General features: G+C 52.7%; 6 protein-coding genes across 6 annotated transcripts; 5 read left to right on the forward strand and 1 right to left on the reverse strand.

Annotated features, from left to right (window-relative positions):
• Positions 1-201: 201 nt before the first annotated feature.
• On the forward strand, positions 202-1,987 carry ELP3 (Elongator subunit; the record flags this gene model as incomplete). Its single annotated transcript, XM_049334627.1, has 2 exons — positions 202-505; positions 561-1,987. The coding sequence occupies 2 exons, from the start codon at positions 202-204 to the stop codon at positions 1,985-1,987; spliced, it is 1,731 nt and encodes a 576-aa protein (XP_049186116.1).
• A 318-nt stretch (positions 1,988-2,305) lies between these two features.
• J4E83_007728 (uncharacterized protein) lies at positions 2,306-2,793 on the reverse strand (the record flags this gene model as incomplete). The annotated part of the gene is made up of 4 exons (XM_049334628.1): positions 2,306-2,383; positions 2,433-2,525; positions 2,638-2,695; positions 2,753-2,793. 4 exons carry the CDS (start codon positions 2,791-2,793, stop codon positions 2,306-2,308), a joined length of 270 nt encoding a protein of 89 aa, XP_049186117.1.
• Positions 2,794-6,139: 3,346 nt separating this feature from the next.
• Positions 6,140-9,391, forward strand: J4E83_007729 (uncharacterized protein; the record flags this gene model as incomplete). The annotated part of the gene is made up of 3 exons (XM_049334629.1): positions 6,140-6,221; positions 6,303-9,111; positions 9,163-9,391. 3 exons carry the CDS (start codon positions 6,140-6,142, stop codon positions 9,389-9,391), a joined length of 3,120 nt encoding a protein of 1,039 aa, XP_049186118.1.
• Positions 9,392-10,418: 1,027 nt separating this feature from the next.
• J4E83_007730 (uncharacterized protein) lies at positions 10,419-11,451 on the forward strand (the record flags this gene model as incomplete). The annotated part of the gene is made up of 2 exons (XM_049334630.1): positions 10,419-10,517; positions 10,744-11,451. 2 exons carry the CDS (start codon positions 10,419-10,421, stop codon positions 11,449-11,451), a joined length of 807 nt encoding a protein of 268 aa, XP_049186119.1.
• Positions 11,452-12,178: 727 nt separating this feature from the next.
• Positions 12,179-14,140, forward strand: ARB1 (ABC transporter ATP-binding protein arb1; the record flags this gene model as incomplete). Its single annotated transcript, XM_049334631.1, has 3 exons — positions 12,179-12,772; positions 12,822-13,963; positions 14,014-14,140. 3 exons carry the CDS (start codon positions 12,179-12,181, stop codon positions 14,138-14,140), a joined length of 1,863 nt encoding a protein of 620 aa, XP_049186120.1.
• A 678-nt stretch (positions 14,141-14,818) lies between these two features.
• Positions 14,819-16,222, forward strand: FYV10 (GID complex subunit containing RING finger motif; the record flags this gene model as incomplete). The annotated part of the gene is made up of 3 exons (XM_049334632.1): positions 14,819-14,869; positions 14,925-15,734; positions 15,785-16,222. 3 exons carry the CDS (start codon positions 14,819-14,821, stop codon positions 16,220-16,222), a joined length of 1,299 nt encoding a protein of 432 aa, XP_049186121.1.
• Between the last annotated feature and the right edge of the window lie 80 nt (positions 16,223-16,302).

Here is a 16,302-nt window from a genome sequence, read left to right on the forward strand (position 1 = left end):
GATGGAGCAGGTGAGTGAGTTCGTGGGAGAGTGACCTTCAGCGTTGCTGAAGTCTGGCAAGTTGAAGCGATCACACTAGTACAGAAGCGACCTAGCTCAGAATAAATCCCACCCCCACCCGTGACTTCCACATCCAGAGTCTGAGTCCTCAAGATTCGCCATCTGTAAACCGCAAACACCAAACAATAAATTCTGCCCACCATGGCGACTATGACAGTGACAGAGACGCAGCATAAGAGGAGGCTACCAAAGAATGTCAAATTGCCACCCGAGAATGAACGTTACATGCGTGCGTGCGCAGATATCGCCTCAGCGCTCATTCAGGACTATGAATCCCAGGCCGACGGTTCAAAACCTAAGAAGGATCTGAACTTGAACTCGCTAAGAGGGCAGATCGCGAAGAAGCACTACCTTAAGAGCCAGCCTCCGCTCACGGCGATTATCGCGGCTGTGCCTGAGCACTACAAGAAATATATCCTCCCGAAGCTCATCGCAAAACCGATCCGTACGTTGCCCTCAATGATATTGCATAATTATAGTGAGACTGATTTACTTTATAGGTACATCATCTGGTATTGCAGTAGTGGCGGTCATGTGCAAACCTCACCGGTGCCCACACATTGCCTACACTGGTAATATCTGTGTGTACTGTCCAGGAGGTCCAGACTCCGACTTTGAGTACTCAACACAGTCCTACACAGGTTACGAGCCAACATCTATGCGCGCTATTCGAGCGCGATATGATCCTTACGAGCAGGCTCGTGGACGAGTCGACCAGATTAAGTCGCTCGGTCACAGTGTCGACAAAGTTGAGTACATCATCATGGGCGGCACATTCATGTCACTACCAGAGTCATATCGGGACGAGTTCATCTCACAACTACACAACGCGCTTTCGGGATATCAAACCAAAGACGTTGACGAGGCTGTTGCCGCCGGTGAGATGAGTAACATAAAGTGCGTTGGTATCACCATCGAAACACGACCAGATTACTGTTTGGATCAACATCTTTCCTCCATGTTACGCTACGGATGTACGCGTCTCGAGATCGGTGTACAGTCCCTTTACGAAGATGTAGCGCGCGACACGAACCGAGGCCACACTGTCGCCGCCGTAGCGAAGACCTTCTGTCTCTCCAAAGACGCTGGTTTCAAGGTTGTTTCACACATGATGCCAGATCTTCCCAACGTCGGGATGGAGCGTGATCTCGATCAGTTCGTAGAGTACTTCTCGAACCCAGACTTCCGTACCGATGGGCTCAAGATCTATCCTACACTCGTCATTCGCGGCACAGGACTCTACGAACTCTGGCGGACCGGAAGATACAAGAACTACACACCAAACGCTCTCATCGATATCGTTGCCCGCATCTTGGCCCTAGTACCGCCATGGACGCGAATCTACCGTGTGCAGCGCGATATTCCCATGCCGCTTGTCACATCCGGTGTTGAGAATGGTAACTTGCGAGAGTTGGCGCTAGCAAGGATGAAGGACTTTGGTACCTCATGTCGCGATGTGCGAACACGCGAGGTCGGCATCAACGAAGTGAAGCATAAGATCCGGCCCGATCAGGTCGAGTTGGTACGTCGGGACTACACGGCTAACGGCGGTTGGGAGACATTCCTCGCATACGAAGACCCGAAACAGGACATCTTGATCGCCTTGCTTCGTCTACGACAGTGTTCGAAAGAACATACTTTCCGGCCAGAGTTAACGGGCCAGCCCTCTTCGCTGGTACGCGAACTGCACGTCTATGGGTCTGCTGTCCCTATACATGCTAGAGATCCGAAGAGGTTCCAGCATCAAGGTTATGGTACACTTTTGATGGAGGAGGCAGAGCGAATAGCCAGGGAAGAGCATGGAAGCAGTAAGATCAGTGTTATCTCGGGTGTTGGTGTGCGGAGTTACTACGGCAAACTGGGTTACTGGCTTGACGGCCCATATATGAGCAAGACGCTCGAGCCGCTGTGGGAGAGGGACTGGTAGATGGAAAGTCGTAGCTAGCGCGTTTTGGCGTTGGTGCATGTGTCGGCCCTGGTGCTTCGATTGACAGATATGCAGGGCTTATGCACATGTACAGATAGCACATATTAAGCTAATCCAATGTCTTGCTACGGAAATGTATGAACCCGCCTGTGCCCGCTGAACGCCGTGTCTCATATTACAATGTACAAGTGCCTCTGCCTTTCCTCCACAGGCGCAATGACGCATGCCTGTCCCGATGCCATCGTCGCATCCAAAGATTCTCTAGATGACTTCTCGTCTTATCTTGCCGCTCAACCGTGTTTCGCACCCTGTTCAAGATTATGACAGGCTTATCGCGCCGCGACGGCTTTCGCGCATGTGGAGGAAGGCCTGCAGACCGCAGAAGACAAAGAAGCCCTGGAAAGACGTTAGCGAAGTGCGATACTCTCTTTTGATTCCAACGTACAATGTATATGAAGACGGCACCGAATACCGCGCCGGCAACTGCGCCACCATCCTCGGGGTCTTCATGTCCTCCCATTACGGTACCGCTGTGTCCCTGCGAGTTGCGCATTAGCATCAGTTCTGCTTTACAGTTCTCATAACCAGTGGCGACTGTGGATTCGAAGGTGTTCATCCTTGTCGGGACCATGGGCACGAGGCAGACGTACTTTGAACAGAGCTCCGATCGTGGAGAGAATGACGATGGCAAAGAGCGACACGACGATGCTAGCACTCCGTTAGCTTCCTTGCTATTCCTTCTTCCCTAGATTGTTTGGCGCATACCACGTCCATGCATTCATCGCGGAAACAACGGGCTTCACCATGATGGGCGACTTGGAGCTTCGGTATCGCGCGGCGGCGGGTAGCTTATCGGCGGCGGTGGCGGCGCTTCGATCGTGGTATCGTCGAGTGGTTCGCTACCTGTACCGGTGATGTAGAGGATGTCGTAGGTGGAGATGGGGTTGGGAGGTGGTCGACGTCGATGGTGCGGCGCTGGATGAGGTGCCTGAGCCTGGAATCGTCATGTCTTGCGACGCCTGCCGATGCGCGTGGGTCCGTGCACCGCATCTGATGCAGGTGAACCGGGAACTTCCCGAACATCGACATTCATTCCATTCCCCATCGACGCCGCAAAACCCTCATAGAACGGCTCGCCATCACAGTTCGCGCTACCTTCGAAGCTGAATACAGATATCATGTCTCACTAGGCTGGACAACATAACTTATTGTACCATCATCGCGATAACGGAAGACGGCAACGGACTAGAAACCTGGCTTCACCACACTCAACGACGCCCATCAGCTCTTGGACTCCATCCACGCCAGCATACATAAGCTCCTCATCTATTGTCCTGAGAGCTCAAGATGGATAGTAGCGTTGATACCTTTCGCTTCCTCGATCTTCCCAAAGACATCCGGTTATTAGTATACGATTACTTGCAGCCCGAGAGTCACTTGGTATCGATTTTTGGAGACCACCGTTGCCTCTGGTATACCAAATTGAGGCCTTCCACAGCACTATTATTAGTCAACCGCCTTCTGTGCGACGAGATCAGAGCCTACTTCCGCAACGGCTTCCCAGGGCAACCTATCACGCTTGTCGCCGTGGAGGGACATGGCACGTTTGCACTGCGCTTTCTAGAAGCTCTCACCTCGGGTCATCACTTGGATACGCTGTCCAAAGAGAACCATGGCGACGCCGGCATGCCTGTCGAACTCTCCAAGTTTACGCAGATGATACCGACCCGTCAACTGAGGATGCGTGTTCAGAGTATCGATCAAACGCGTTGCGAAAGTAAGACGTCCCCACTTACTGAATTCGACGATACAACGCTCCAGAAAGTCTATCGTCTCTGTGTGCTAAGAATGCGCAAAGAGACACACTTTCAGTTAAGAGTTCTGTTCCCAAACGGGAAAGTAAAAGGCGACAGGGATTTGCGCTACTTGCTCACGGGAAGAGCCAATACTCACCCGGAAGACGTTCGTTCATTTGAGGTGACTGTGATCTTTACGGCTACACCGCCACCCGATGCTATTCCGTCACGGGCTGAGATAGGGATAATGTATGGAGAGAGTGCTATTGATGCGAAGAACATTAAGCTGCAATCGGAGGCCATGACAGAGCAGGAACTCGACGTTTGGCGAACCGGTCGTTTCTACAACTACGATGACTACCACGACAACCACGACAACCACGACTGCCACACCTACCACAACTACTACTGAGAGCTTTGGACATAGTCTTCGTGATGATATGGGTTATCTTGTCCCGTTTTGACCACGGCTGGATCTTGGCTTTATGACCTGATGCAAGTCTGAGTAAGAGGAGGTATAGCTGCATTCGCACGCGCTAGGTCTCCAGTCTGAAAACTGTGAAACCTGGGAACTCTGAATGCCTTTGTAGCGATCGCATAGAATGCTGAGTTGTGGATTCGTAGTGTTAACCAATCTTTTGATACTGGTCACATCCAACGCTGGGCTTGATGAACAACTCTTCTCCGTCCCCACTATGTGAATATCCCATAAATTCTGCGAACGGTCTCGGCGTGCAGCCATGATAGCAGTTCCTTTTCTTCAGCGCCCTGTTTGGCTGCCATCCTAGTGATCAGATACAAGCAACCTTATGAGTTTCCCGCCATGCGTCGAGGTTCTGCTCTGTTGCCACTCGCCAATTAGCAACGCGGATCTGGGGTTTGGTCCGTGTGTCCTGTAATTGATCCCGAACACCATTGTTCCCACTGACGATGGATGGTAGTACATAATCGCAACCTTGAATCATTACCGCAGCCCTGATTGTTCTGGTCGGCCTCTTCCAAGTTGGGATATCATGGTCCGCATATAGGCGAGTTCTAAAGGTGTGGCCAATTCCGTGGGCACACAATCGCCAGCCGGAGACAGTTCTATTTGTATGAGAGAATCTTGCGTAGCGTGACTGTCGGGGACTAGGACAAAATTGCATCGTGTGTTTCCTTGCCTGGATACAGCCTTGTTCATGGGCTCTGCTCGATCGCTACCAGAACTCATAAGTGCAAGGTTGTTTGCCCCTATCAAGAACCGGTATTCTACGTGAGCATTGTGCCGTAGCTTCCTCACAGCGAATTCGAAGTAACTCCGAGTGAGTAACATCCCCCGTTTCCGCTCACGACCGAAGAAGTATTTTCTTGTACGAGAGTAGAAAAAGAATTGATGGAGCAATCTGATGGGGCTTTTTGAAACCGAGTCGGACACATCTGCGTGCTCGAATGCAGCTGCATTAATGCGCTCTTGTAATATATGTTGTTGATCAGAGTCGTAAGCCATGGATAGTGTGCGAGAAATATCTCCCACATGGTTGAATGATTTGATAACGTAGATTACAAGCGGTCCACCAAGACGCTGTTGGCGCGTCGCCACTCGTGCTTCGTCCCTGAGCTGGCGTGACGCTTGGGCGACTGCCGGATCTATTGTGACCACCTCATAGGCAATCCCCATTTCCGGGAAAGATAAAGGCTTGATGCGCCGATTGAGTAGGTGTTCATAGATCAGGAACCGGATGTCTTTGGGAAGATCCATGAAACGAAGGAACGTTGCGAGAGGTGTAGCGTCGGGGTCATGTTCTTTGGCGACACCAGATGGCTCGCGCGCGATCCGGGCATGCGTGGAGAGATCTTCTGAAGTGAACATGGCGTTATTGATTAGTCGAAACCCTTCATTGAAAGTATAGCAGATCTTCTTGCTTTACGCGTCTTCGGACTTGCAGCGGGACATTCGGAGCTAGTCCGTAAACGGATGAGATGGCAGCCTGGAATCGATCACGTGCTACCGTCTCCAGCACGCGACGCGTCTTCCCCACCCACATCGCACCTGCATGACAAGCTTGCAGTGATTGTTGTACATTTCCGAGACAGTGTTGTACAGCAGACGCCGTTTGCGCACTTGTCTCCACGAAGCCCTGCAATCCTTGCTTTTCTGCGACCTTGTCCCTGAATTTGCCACCTGAGGCGTGAACGCGCGACGGGCTATCGGCGCAAAAGGGCCAGGGGTATCTACCCTTCGACAATTAGTGCTTCTAATCATCTCACCCCTCCGTCGAGTTACAGTCTCTCTTTCAATCCGTTCATCAGTGTTCGCTGCGCGCTCCTCGATCTCTGTCGTATTTTCACTTGCTTTTCCTTTCACCAATTCATCATAATGGCGCCCCGGCGATCAACCCGCAAGTCGACTGGTGTCGCGAATGACGTCGCCACCGCACCTTCCCCAGCGCCGACAACTGGTATGTACAGGCTGACTTTGGCTCTCACTTTTGCTTAGCAAGTGAATATCGTGCATTACTCTTGCGCTAACGCGATTACAGCCCTGGAAGACTCCTCCGTGGCTGATAGTCGCCACAAACAGAAGCGCCCTCGTACCTCTCGATCTTTCATCCCCGACTCTTCCGACCACGAGAGCGAAACCATCGAGCCCGAGGTGCCCCAATCATCCGCCAGCGCCCGCCGCGTGTTGAAAGAAGTTAGAGTCCCCGCCATGAAGTCCAAGAAGGCGCCCGCCACTCGCGGACGGCTAGCAGGGCTCAACGCGCAACAAGCAGGACAAGAGAGTTCAACCGCCTCACCTTCCCTGGAGAACTCGGACTACGAAACACAAGGAACCAGCATCTCGACCACGCCAGCTGCGTCAGTCAGTCGTGGCAAGAAGCCCGCCCGTAGTCGGCTGAACAACGCTACGACGCCTTCGCAGAGCACCTCATCCAAACGATCTCGCACCGTCGTATTAGACTCTGGCTCTGAATCAGATAACTGGGCGCTCGACATGGACGCTGAGATCGCTTTACAAATGCAGTTGGAGGACGAAATGGATGCGCCACACAGCAAGCGCCAGAAGATCAAGGACGAGGAGGACGAGGAGGATGAGGATATGCTATCCGAGGATGAGCCCGTCGCGCCTTCGCGTCGCAAGAAAGCACCCTCATACATTGGCAAGGGCAAGGGCAAAGCCAAGGCCGAAGAGATTTTCAGCGATGACGACGCAGATTCAATGACAGCTGTTCTGTCGTCAGCACCATCTTACAAAGGCAAGGGCAAAGGCAAGGCCAAGGCTCAGTCTTCAGCAAAGCGTGGTCGTCCTGCACGCTCTAGTGCGAAGAAGGCAACGTTCAAGGAAGAGGACTTTCTCGATGATGAGGAGTCTGACGGCGGCGAGTTTCGTCCTGATGATGTGGATGACGCCGAGTCTTTGCTTAACGATGTCGAGACACCAATGGCTAGCGACAGCGATGAAGAACCTTTGATGACGACAAGTGACCGTCTGAAGAAGATTGCTGCGGCGCGCCAACCGAAAGCATCTGGAGGCCGGAAGAAGAAGCTCACCCGCGGCGACAAAGACGAAGCGACTGATCGTCGGGCGAGGTATGCGCACATCGCGGACAAGTGGGAGCGGAAGCGGGCCATGAACCGTGAACGAGCAGAGCAACAGCATCCAAAGCTGAAGACTATGTGGAAGACTCTGGAGGACATCCCCGTCCTGGAGGTTCAGCAGGCAGAGCAACCAGAGTCTATTACCCGACGATTGAAGCCATTTCAACTCGAGGGTCTTAGCTGGATGATTCGGCAGGAGAAGACTCACTACAAGGGTGGGCTGCTCGGAGATGAGATGGGTATGGGCAAGACTATCCAGGCTGTCTCCCTGATCATGTCCGATTACCCTGCAAAGCAGCCGACGCTCGTATGTGTCCCGCCAGTTGCTCTGATGCAATGGTCCAACGAGATCCGCGAGTACACAAACAACAAGCTCAAGGTTCTGGTATACCACGGCACGAACGCCAAGTGCAAGAAGATGTCGATCAAGGAGCTCAAGTCCTACGACGTAATCATGGTTTCGTACAACTCTCTGGAATCGCTGCATCGCAAGGAAACCAAAGGATGGTCTCGCGGTGAGGACATCATCAAGGAGGCATCACCACTCCACGCCATACACTATCACCGCCTTATCCTGGACGAAGCGCACAGTATCAAGTCTCGCAACACCGGTGTAGCTAAGGCTTGCTTTGCGCTTACTGGTGACTACAAGTGGTGCCTGTCCGGCACGCCAGTTCAGAACCGCATCGGAGAGTTCTTCTCACTTCTTCGTTTCTTGGAAGTTCGTCCATTCGCGGACTATTTCTGCCGTTCCTGCAAGTGCGAGAAGCTGCATTGGGCCACCGACGACGACCACATGTGTGTTGCCTGCAACCACGGTGCCTCTGAGCACATCTCGGTGTTCAACCAAGAGCTGCTCAACCCAATCACTGGCGATGACCATAAGCTCCGCGAGGAGGCCCTGACAAAGCTTCATTTGATCACTGCTCGCATCATGCTACGACGTATGAAGCGCGATCATACGAACTCCATGGAGTTGCCGATGAAAGACATCATCATCCACCAAGAGTTCTTCAGTGAGGTGGAGCGCGACTTCTCAACGTCGATCATGTCGAACTCCGCTCGCAAGTTCGATACTTACGTTGCGCAGGGTGTCATGCTCAACAACTACGCCAACATCTTCGGTCTTATCATGCAGATGCGACAGGTCGCCAACCATCCCGATCTTTTGCTAAAGAAGAATGCGGCCGAAGGTGCTGGTAACGTCTACGTGTGCAATATCTGCGACGAACCCGCCGAGGACGCGGTACGTTCTCACTGCCGTCACGAGTTCTGTCGCGCTTGCATCAAGGACTTCATGGATACATGCGAAGCCTCTGGCACGGACGCAGACTGTCCTCGCTGCCACATCGCCCTGTCCATCGACTTCGAACAGCCAGAGCTTGAGCAAGACGAGGACTCAGTCAAGAAGACGTCGATCATCAACCGCATCAAGATGGAGAATTGGACTTCTTCCACCAAGATTGAGATGTTGGTATACGATCTCTACAAGCTTCGGAGCAAGAAGCAGACACTCAAGTCCATCGTCTTCAGTCAGTTCACGTCGATGTTGCAGCTCATTGAGTGGCGTCTGCGTCGTGCCGGTTTCAATACCGTCATGTTAGATGGCAGCATGACTCCTGCACAGCGCCAGAAGAGCATCGATCACTTCATGACCAACCCGGATGTTGAGGTCTTCCTCGTCTCCCTCAAGGCTGGTGGCGTCGCTCTCAACCTTACTGAAGCATCCAGGGTGTTCATTGTTGACCCGTAAGTAATAGTCTTTGCCACATTTTCCCACAGAACGCTAACGAGACGCAGGTGGTGGAACCCAGCAGCTGAGTGGCAGTCTGCCGACCGATGCCATCGTATCGGTCAACGTCGTCCTTGTGTGATCACTCGCCTTTGTATCGAGGACAGTGTAGAGTCGCGTATGGTTGCGTTACAGGAGAAGAAGGCCGCTATGATTGCTGGTACCGTGAACAACGACAAAGTCGCCATGGACCGCCTCAGCCCTGAGGATTTGCAGTTCCTGTTCCGCGGTACCTAGTCGCAGGAGCAGTTTCACGTCTTCACAGGAGTATAGATGACATGGGTTTCGGGTTGTCGCATTATTCATGAGGCGTTTGTCGGTCAGCGACGCATGGGACCGATCGATCTAGGGTAAACACTTTTTTGTTTTACCACAGGCGTTACAAACATGGAGCGCAGTTCAACGATCGGAACGATGCATAACGCCTCGGTACCTTTCGATACCTTTTCAAAGAGTGTTATACCCGTTTACATCACAGTATAGTACGCTGTCTAATGAATGCATTTTCCTACTTGTGAATTTCACAGTTTCTGATTAACAGCCTTCTCCTAGTCGTGTGTGCTGTCCTTGCACTCAGGTGAGATCCATGTAAGCTGCTGTCTAGCGTAGTAATGGCAGGGATGCCACAGCTCGTCCAACTGCCACGGGGGCTTGCAGGTACGGTAAGGAGTACAATCTCATACACCGCGATAGCTTGCGCACCTCGATGGATATGGCAGGTGTGTAAATTATTGCAACCCATTACCTTTTATTGTCAATGGTGGGTAGAAGGCTGCGGGTAAGGTTTACCCTTTGACTGTGATCCCATCGCTCCAGCGATCATTTAGCTACCTACAATAAACTTCCTTCACTCAAAAACATCTCAGTGCCCTAATTCCAATACTCAGAATCGCATCCGCGGAACCGAGGAGATGTTCACAAAGCCATGTTGCAGCTGTATTTGTGGTACGTAATTTTACGTAAAGCCCAACTTGCTGCGCGTGGACCTTTACTCAGATCGTCGCGCATGTGCAAGGTCAACGTCAGAGTAAATGGGCATATTTGCGCATTCGAATGGTGCAGGAGCGGACAAAGTACCGTTGTTTGACAGCTGGATCCGGGAATAAATTGCGCGATGAGGGACTTTGGTTGCACGTTCGTGCTTTTGACGGTCCGCTCCCGGGGCCATTGAACTTTAATCTCTTTGAGCTGTTGATCTGCTTTCTGTTTTACTTATCCATTCGCATGGAAAGGTTTTGTTTGTTTTGTGTTTACATTGGTCAGTATGAGTGTGTTCTCTGCAGCCAGGGAATGGGACCTTGATATCGATCGCTACCTCAATCGCATCATTCCTCCTTCACCGCTGCACAAGCTTCCGACGCCGGTGTCGAGGTTCCTTGGGTATAGAAGGGAGACGCGTCAAGATGTTGGGAACATACTTGGAGCGTTCTGGTCGTTGTTGGGCGCGTTCTGCGGTCTGGCGGTCGTAGCGGCAGTCTTCAACAATACGGACAGCATACAATGGCATCAGCCGCCAGCGTTGATCGCTTCATTTGTACGTTACTTGTTGCTGGTACGAGCGTGATCTGTTGTGCTGACCGGTGATCCAGGGTGCCTCTGCGATTCTTGAGTACAACTCTATACGCTCGCCACTCGGTCAACCGCGCAATGCTCTCCTCGGCCATGGAATATCTGCACTCATCGGCGTCGGCATATCGAAGTTGTTCCAATATCACTCGGAATTCGATTCGATACGATGGATTGCAGGCGCTATAGCATGCGGTTGCGCGTCTGCCGTCATGCTCTTGACCAATACTGTGCATCCACCGGGCGGCGCATCCGCGGTGCTTGCAGCAACAGACCCTGTCATCACAGCCATGGGCTGGTACTTCGTCGGACTCGTTCTGTGGGGCACTACTCTTATGATTGCAGTTGGGCTGGTCATCAACAACATCCAGAGGCAGTTCCCGATATACTGGTGGACCCCTTTGGATCTGCAGAAAGTGAAGATTGGGGATGAAGAGGTGGTGCCAGATGCGACGGGCGGTTTAAAACGAAAGAAGAGTGCAGATGAGCAACACTATGACTGCGAAAGGCACAGGATTGAGATCAACGGCGCCCGGATTACGTTGCCAGACGATTTGAACTTGAATGCGGAAGAGACGAGAGTACTGGAAAAGTTACGAGGAAAATTACGAGAGAGGGTTGACGAGGAGATAAAAACGGTAGATTCAGAAAAGGAAGAAGCGGATAGCGAAAGGAGCAGTGCTGAGTTCACTATGGTGCCGAGCAACAGCGGGAGCAGTCACGGTATATAGACGGCGCTTATCGCTGTTGAGGCTGGTGAAGATAAGAACTATGACGATCATCGCTCTCTCGTGGGGTATCCACAATGCTCAACAACCACACAGGTGATGCCTAATACTAACGATACTCTTCATCGTTTCGTAACTTTGAACCAAAACGGGATCTGAGCAGCACATGTTCATCGCATACCTAAATATACATAGAAAGATGCGCATGGCGTACTTTCCCGTTGAGGGGCACATGGCGGGACTTCTGGAGACATAGAAAACATATTCGTACAGAATACATACGAAGTCACTGTTTGCTTCGCCCGGATCTGGACCTAGCTACCTGTCTGGTGACTTACTATCCTAACGAAAGATGCATGTAGCGGTGTCAGCCTCGAGGGTTGAGCGCCTTACTTGCCCTATGATGATGGTGGGGGAGCGCTCATTGGCCGTGCGCAGCCTTCGCCACAAGTAAGAAAATTGATTCACAGGGTCGCATTGTTTGACCAGCCCTGGCCGTTTCTTACTCTCAAATCCTCTCTTTCTGCACCACTTCCAGTGCTTCATCACTCCACTCGTTTTCACATCCGAGTGTCGCGCTTTGAACAGGACGCGAAACTGAAACCTTTGGGTATCGACACCTATCGATAAGAGACTTAGCGGGGCACAGATTGACGTTGATCCCAACCCTACGAAATTTCCTCCTCCCTCCACCACCCCAGAGTCTTCACCCATAAACCACTAAGACACCATGGTCTCCGCCTCAAAAGCTGCCCGCCAGGCGAAGCGCGCCGCCGACGGCGATGCGAAGCCCAAGAAGACGGCCACGTCCAAGTTGTCGTCCAAGGCCAACTCCAAGAATGCCTCCAAGGCCAACTCTGAGAACGGCGACGAGGCCGAGGACCTCGAGCTGAACGAGGAGGTCAAGAAGCTGACCATGCAGGAGGACAAGCACGGTCTGTCCGACCGCGTCACCACCGGTGTGCTTGCCTCGCTCGAGCAGTCGCGCGATGTCAAGATCATCTCTGCATCGCTCGTGTTCCACGGAAAGGTCCTTTTCAACGACTCCACTCTCGAGATCAACTACGGCCGCCGATACGGTCTGCTGGGTGAGAACGGTTGCGGAAAGACGACCCTGCTCAAGGCCATCGACAAGCGCGAGTTCCCCTTCCCAGAGCACATCGACATCTACCTGCTGAACATGGGTGCCCCCAAGACTGAGCTGGGTGCCCTGGAGTGGGTTGTGCGCGAGGCTGAGAACGAGCTGGCCCGTCTCGAGAAGCTGGCTGAGGATATCCTTGAGAAGGACGGCCCCGAGAGCCCCCTCCTTGACGACATCTACGAGGTATGTACACGCCACATCAAAGTGCGGCACACCACTAACACTATACCAGCGTCAAGAAGACATGGACCCGTCCACCTTCCACACCCGCGCATCCCTCATTCTTACCGGTCTCGGTTTCAACAAGGTCACCATCAACAAGAAGACAAAGGACATGTCCGGTGGATGGCGTATGCGTGTTGCGCTCGCCAAGGCGCTGTTCGTCAAGCCCGCCCTGCTGCTGCTCGACGACCCCACTGCCCATTTGGACTTGGAGGCCTGTGTGTGGCTCGAGGAGTACATGAAGAAGTGGGAGCGCACCCTGGTTCTCGTGTCCCACTCCATGGACTTCTTGAACGGTGTCTGCACAAACATGATCGACATGCGTCAGAAGAAGCTCCTCTACTACGGAGGTAACTACGACACATACCACAAGACACGTACCGAGCAGGAGGTCAACCAGACCAAGGCCTACGAGAAGCAGCAAGACGAGATCAAGCACATCAAGAAGTTCATTGCTTCCGCTGGTACTTACGCCAATTTGGTCAGGCAAGCCAAGTCTCGCCAGAAGATTCTGGACAAGATGGAGGCCGATGGTCTGATCGAGCCCGTTGCTGTTGACCGTGTCTTCACTTTCCGTTTTGCCGACGTCGAAAAGCTGCCCCCACCTGTGCTGTCGCTTGACGACGTTACCTTCTCTTACTCTGGAGATGCAAAGGACAACCTGTACGAGAACCTGGACTTCGGTGTCGACATGGACTCTCGAACAGCTCTTGTCGGACCCAACGGTGTTGGAAAGTCCACCCTTCTCAACATCTTCACCGGAAAGCTCAGCCCCACATCCGGTGTTGTGTCGCGCCACACTCACTTGAAGCTCGGTGTGTACAGCCAGCACTCTGCTGAACAGCTTGACCTCACCAAGTCTGCCCTTGACTTCGTCCGTGATAAGTTCCACCACATCAGCCAGGATCTTCAATACTGGCGCCAACAGCTCGGTCGCTACGGTATGACTGGCGAGGCACAGACATCGAAGATGGCCACTCTGTCCGATGGTCAAAAGTCCCGTATCGTCTTCGCTCTGCTCGCTATTGAGGGACCCAACATGTTGTTGCTTGACGAGCCTACCAACGGTCTGGATATCCCTACTATTGACAGTTTGGCGGATGCCATCAACGCCTTCAGCGGTGGTGTCGTTGTTGTTTCCCACGACTTCCGGTATGTTCAATCTTACTCTCCTACTTGATCAGCCTGCTAACAATGGATAGATTGCTTGACAAGATCGCGAAGGACATTATGGTGTGCGAGCACAAGACCGTCCGCAGGTGGGACGGAACCATTGGCGAGTACAAGGACCATCTCCGCAAGAAGATGGCGTCGACTGGTGCTCTCTAAGCGGATTTTGGGGATAGTTTCGCAAGTTGCATGCGTCCTTCGAGCTGTGGAACGCAGGTACAACAAAAGTAATGGCCTTAGAGCAGGTTTCAGGATACCTCTGCAGTAGGCCGCCAGCTCATCGCTTCCTGCGTCAGTGTCGTTCTGCATGGGTAGAGGCATCTGGATTATGCGTTATGATGCATTGGGTCTTAGAGGAGTTTTAGAGTTGCCTTACGATCAGAATGATATCACATAGAAGCATGTATTGTTGTTTCCATATTTTGGGTGCTGCTTGCGATGCTAAGGGTCGTGCGCATAGTTGTGATGATGTATTTGTGCGTGTATGTACATGATACTTCCGGTGGACAGAGGACGTTTGACATGCGTGTAATCGAGAAGAAGGATGTGCAGACAGCTGTTCTGAGGCTACGTAGGACGGACATGTGGCTATCGGTAGGTACATGTTCGGCACGTGCCTCTTGGTGAGCTATGAGCTGTGACGAGCGAGCACCCCCGCAAGCTTCCACCGCGATAGTGGAGCTTAAGCATCTACACCAAGCCTCCCATCTTTCCAATCTCATACCATTACTCTTCGAGACCTTCGCTCCCGCTGTATTTATCTGAAACCGCGATAACCCGGAATACAGCGACTCTTACACGAAGCTTTTCCTTCCTTCCTCTCGCTCTCTGCCCGCCATGGCGGAGCTCACAAGTACAAAGCTCAATGCGGAGTCGCATCTCCTCCTCGTAAAGCGTCCCCGGCTACCCAGACAAACCGTATTACCTACTAACACGATCACAGGACCAACCACTCCTGCGCATGCCCTACGAGCTCTCGCGGCGCAACTTCAAAAACGCCCAGCGCGTCATCGAACACTCGTCCAGCGCACTCACCACATCCCTAACCGCCGCCACCAAAGCCGCCTCCAAGAACGCCTCCCCAGAAGCCACACTCGACTCTATCGATACCATGATAAGCAAGATGCACAACCTCAAGCGCAAACTAGAAAACCTCCACGAAGAAGAAGCGCGCATCCACCGCTCCACAAAAGCGCGCCTACAACACCTGCAAGACCTGTACGAAATGCAAAGCCTCGTCGACGTCAAATACGATGAATGGTCTCGCACGCGGTTAAGCCGGTTACTCGTGGATTACCTGCTAAGAGAGGGGTATGCAGAGAGCGCAGCGTGTCTGGCGAAGAGCAAAGGAATCACCGAGCTCGTGGATGTGGATGCATTCGTTGCGTGTCACAAAATCGAGAAGAGTTTACGGGAAGGCATGAGTACAACATTGGCGCTTGAGTGGTGCAAGGAACATGGCAAAGAACTCAAGAAGGGGGGTAGCCTGCTCGAATTCGAGCTCAGGCTGCAGCAGTATATTGAGTTGGTGAGACAGGGACACGAGGCCGGGTTGAGCGGTATGGATGGGCTGGAGACACAAGATGATGGTATGCATGGAGTCAGCATAGGGGGCGGAGGTGGAGAAACGAAGTTGATGGAGGCGAGGGCGCATGCTAAGAAGTATTTGAGTACGAGTGGGGATTTCGAGCTGATGAGGAGAGCGGCGGGCATGTTGGCGTATAGGCCGTGGGACGAGGTGGAACCTTATGCTGTGAGTCTCCCCAGACCGCTCATGTTTTATATCTCTAACAGTCCTTCTAGTCTTTTTACTCGGCATCACGGTGGTCGCATCTAGCCGATTGCTTCGTTGCGACTCATCACACCCTCTACGCCCTGCCCCCGCGGCCGCTTCTCCACGTCGCCTTGAGCGCCGGTCTCTCCGCGCTCAAGACACCCGCCTGCCATTCGGCCTACACACCCTCCTCCACGAATGCCGCTTCCTCCACCACAACCGTATGCCCAATCTGCAGTACCGAGCTCAACGAGCTGGCGCGCAACGTTCCATACGCCCTCCACACTAAAAGTATCGTTGAAGACAGTCCCGTAGTACTGCCCAACCATCGCATCTACGGCTCCGAGAGACTGCGCGTCTTCAACGAGAAGGTTGGCACGGAAGAGGGGTTCGTGAGGGATCCGGCAGAAGGGCTGAGTGGCAAGCAGTGGCCTGAGAGCGAGGTCCGGAAGGTTTATGTTATGTGATGTTTTGTCTCTCTTTCTTTCTTCTAGCGGCATTTGTATGATAGTCCGGTATAGCGTGGCGTTTTGGTATGGGAATCTGC

Source organism: Alternaria metachromatica (assembly GCF_023757995.1).
Source record: "Alternaria metachromatica strain BMP 0045 chromosome Unknown scaffold_20, whole genome shotgun sequence".
Lineage (NCBI taxonomy): Eukaryota > Fungi > Ascomycota > Dothideomycetes > Pleosporales > Pleosporaceae > Alternaria > Alternaria metachromatica.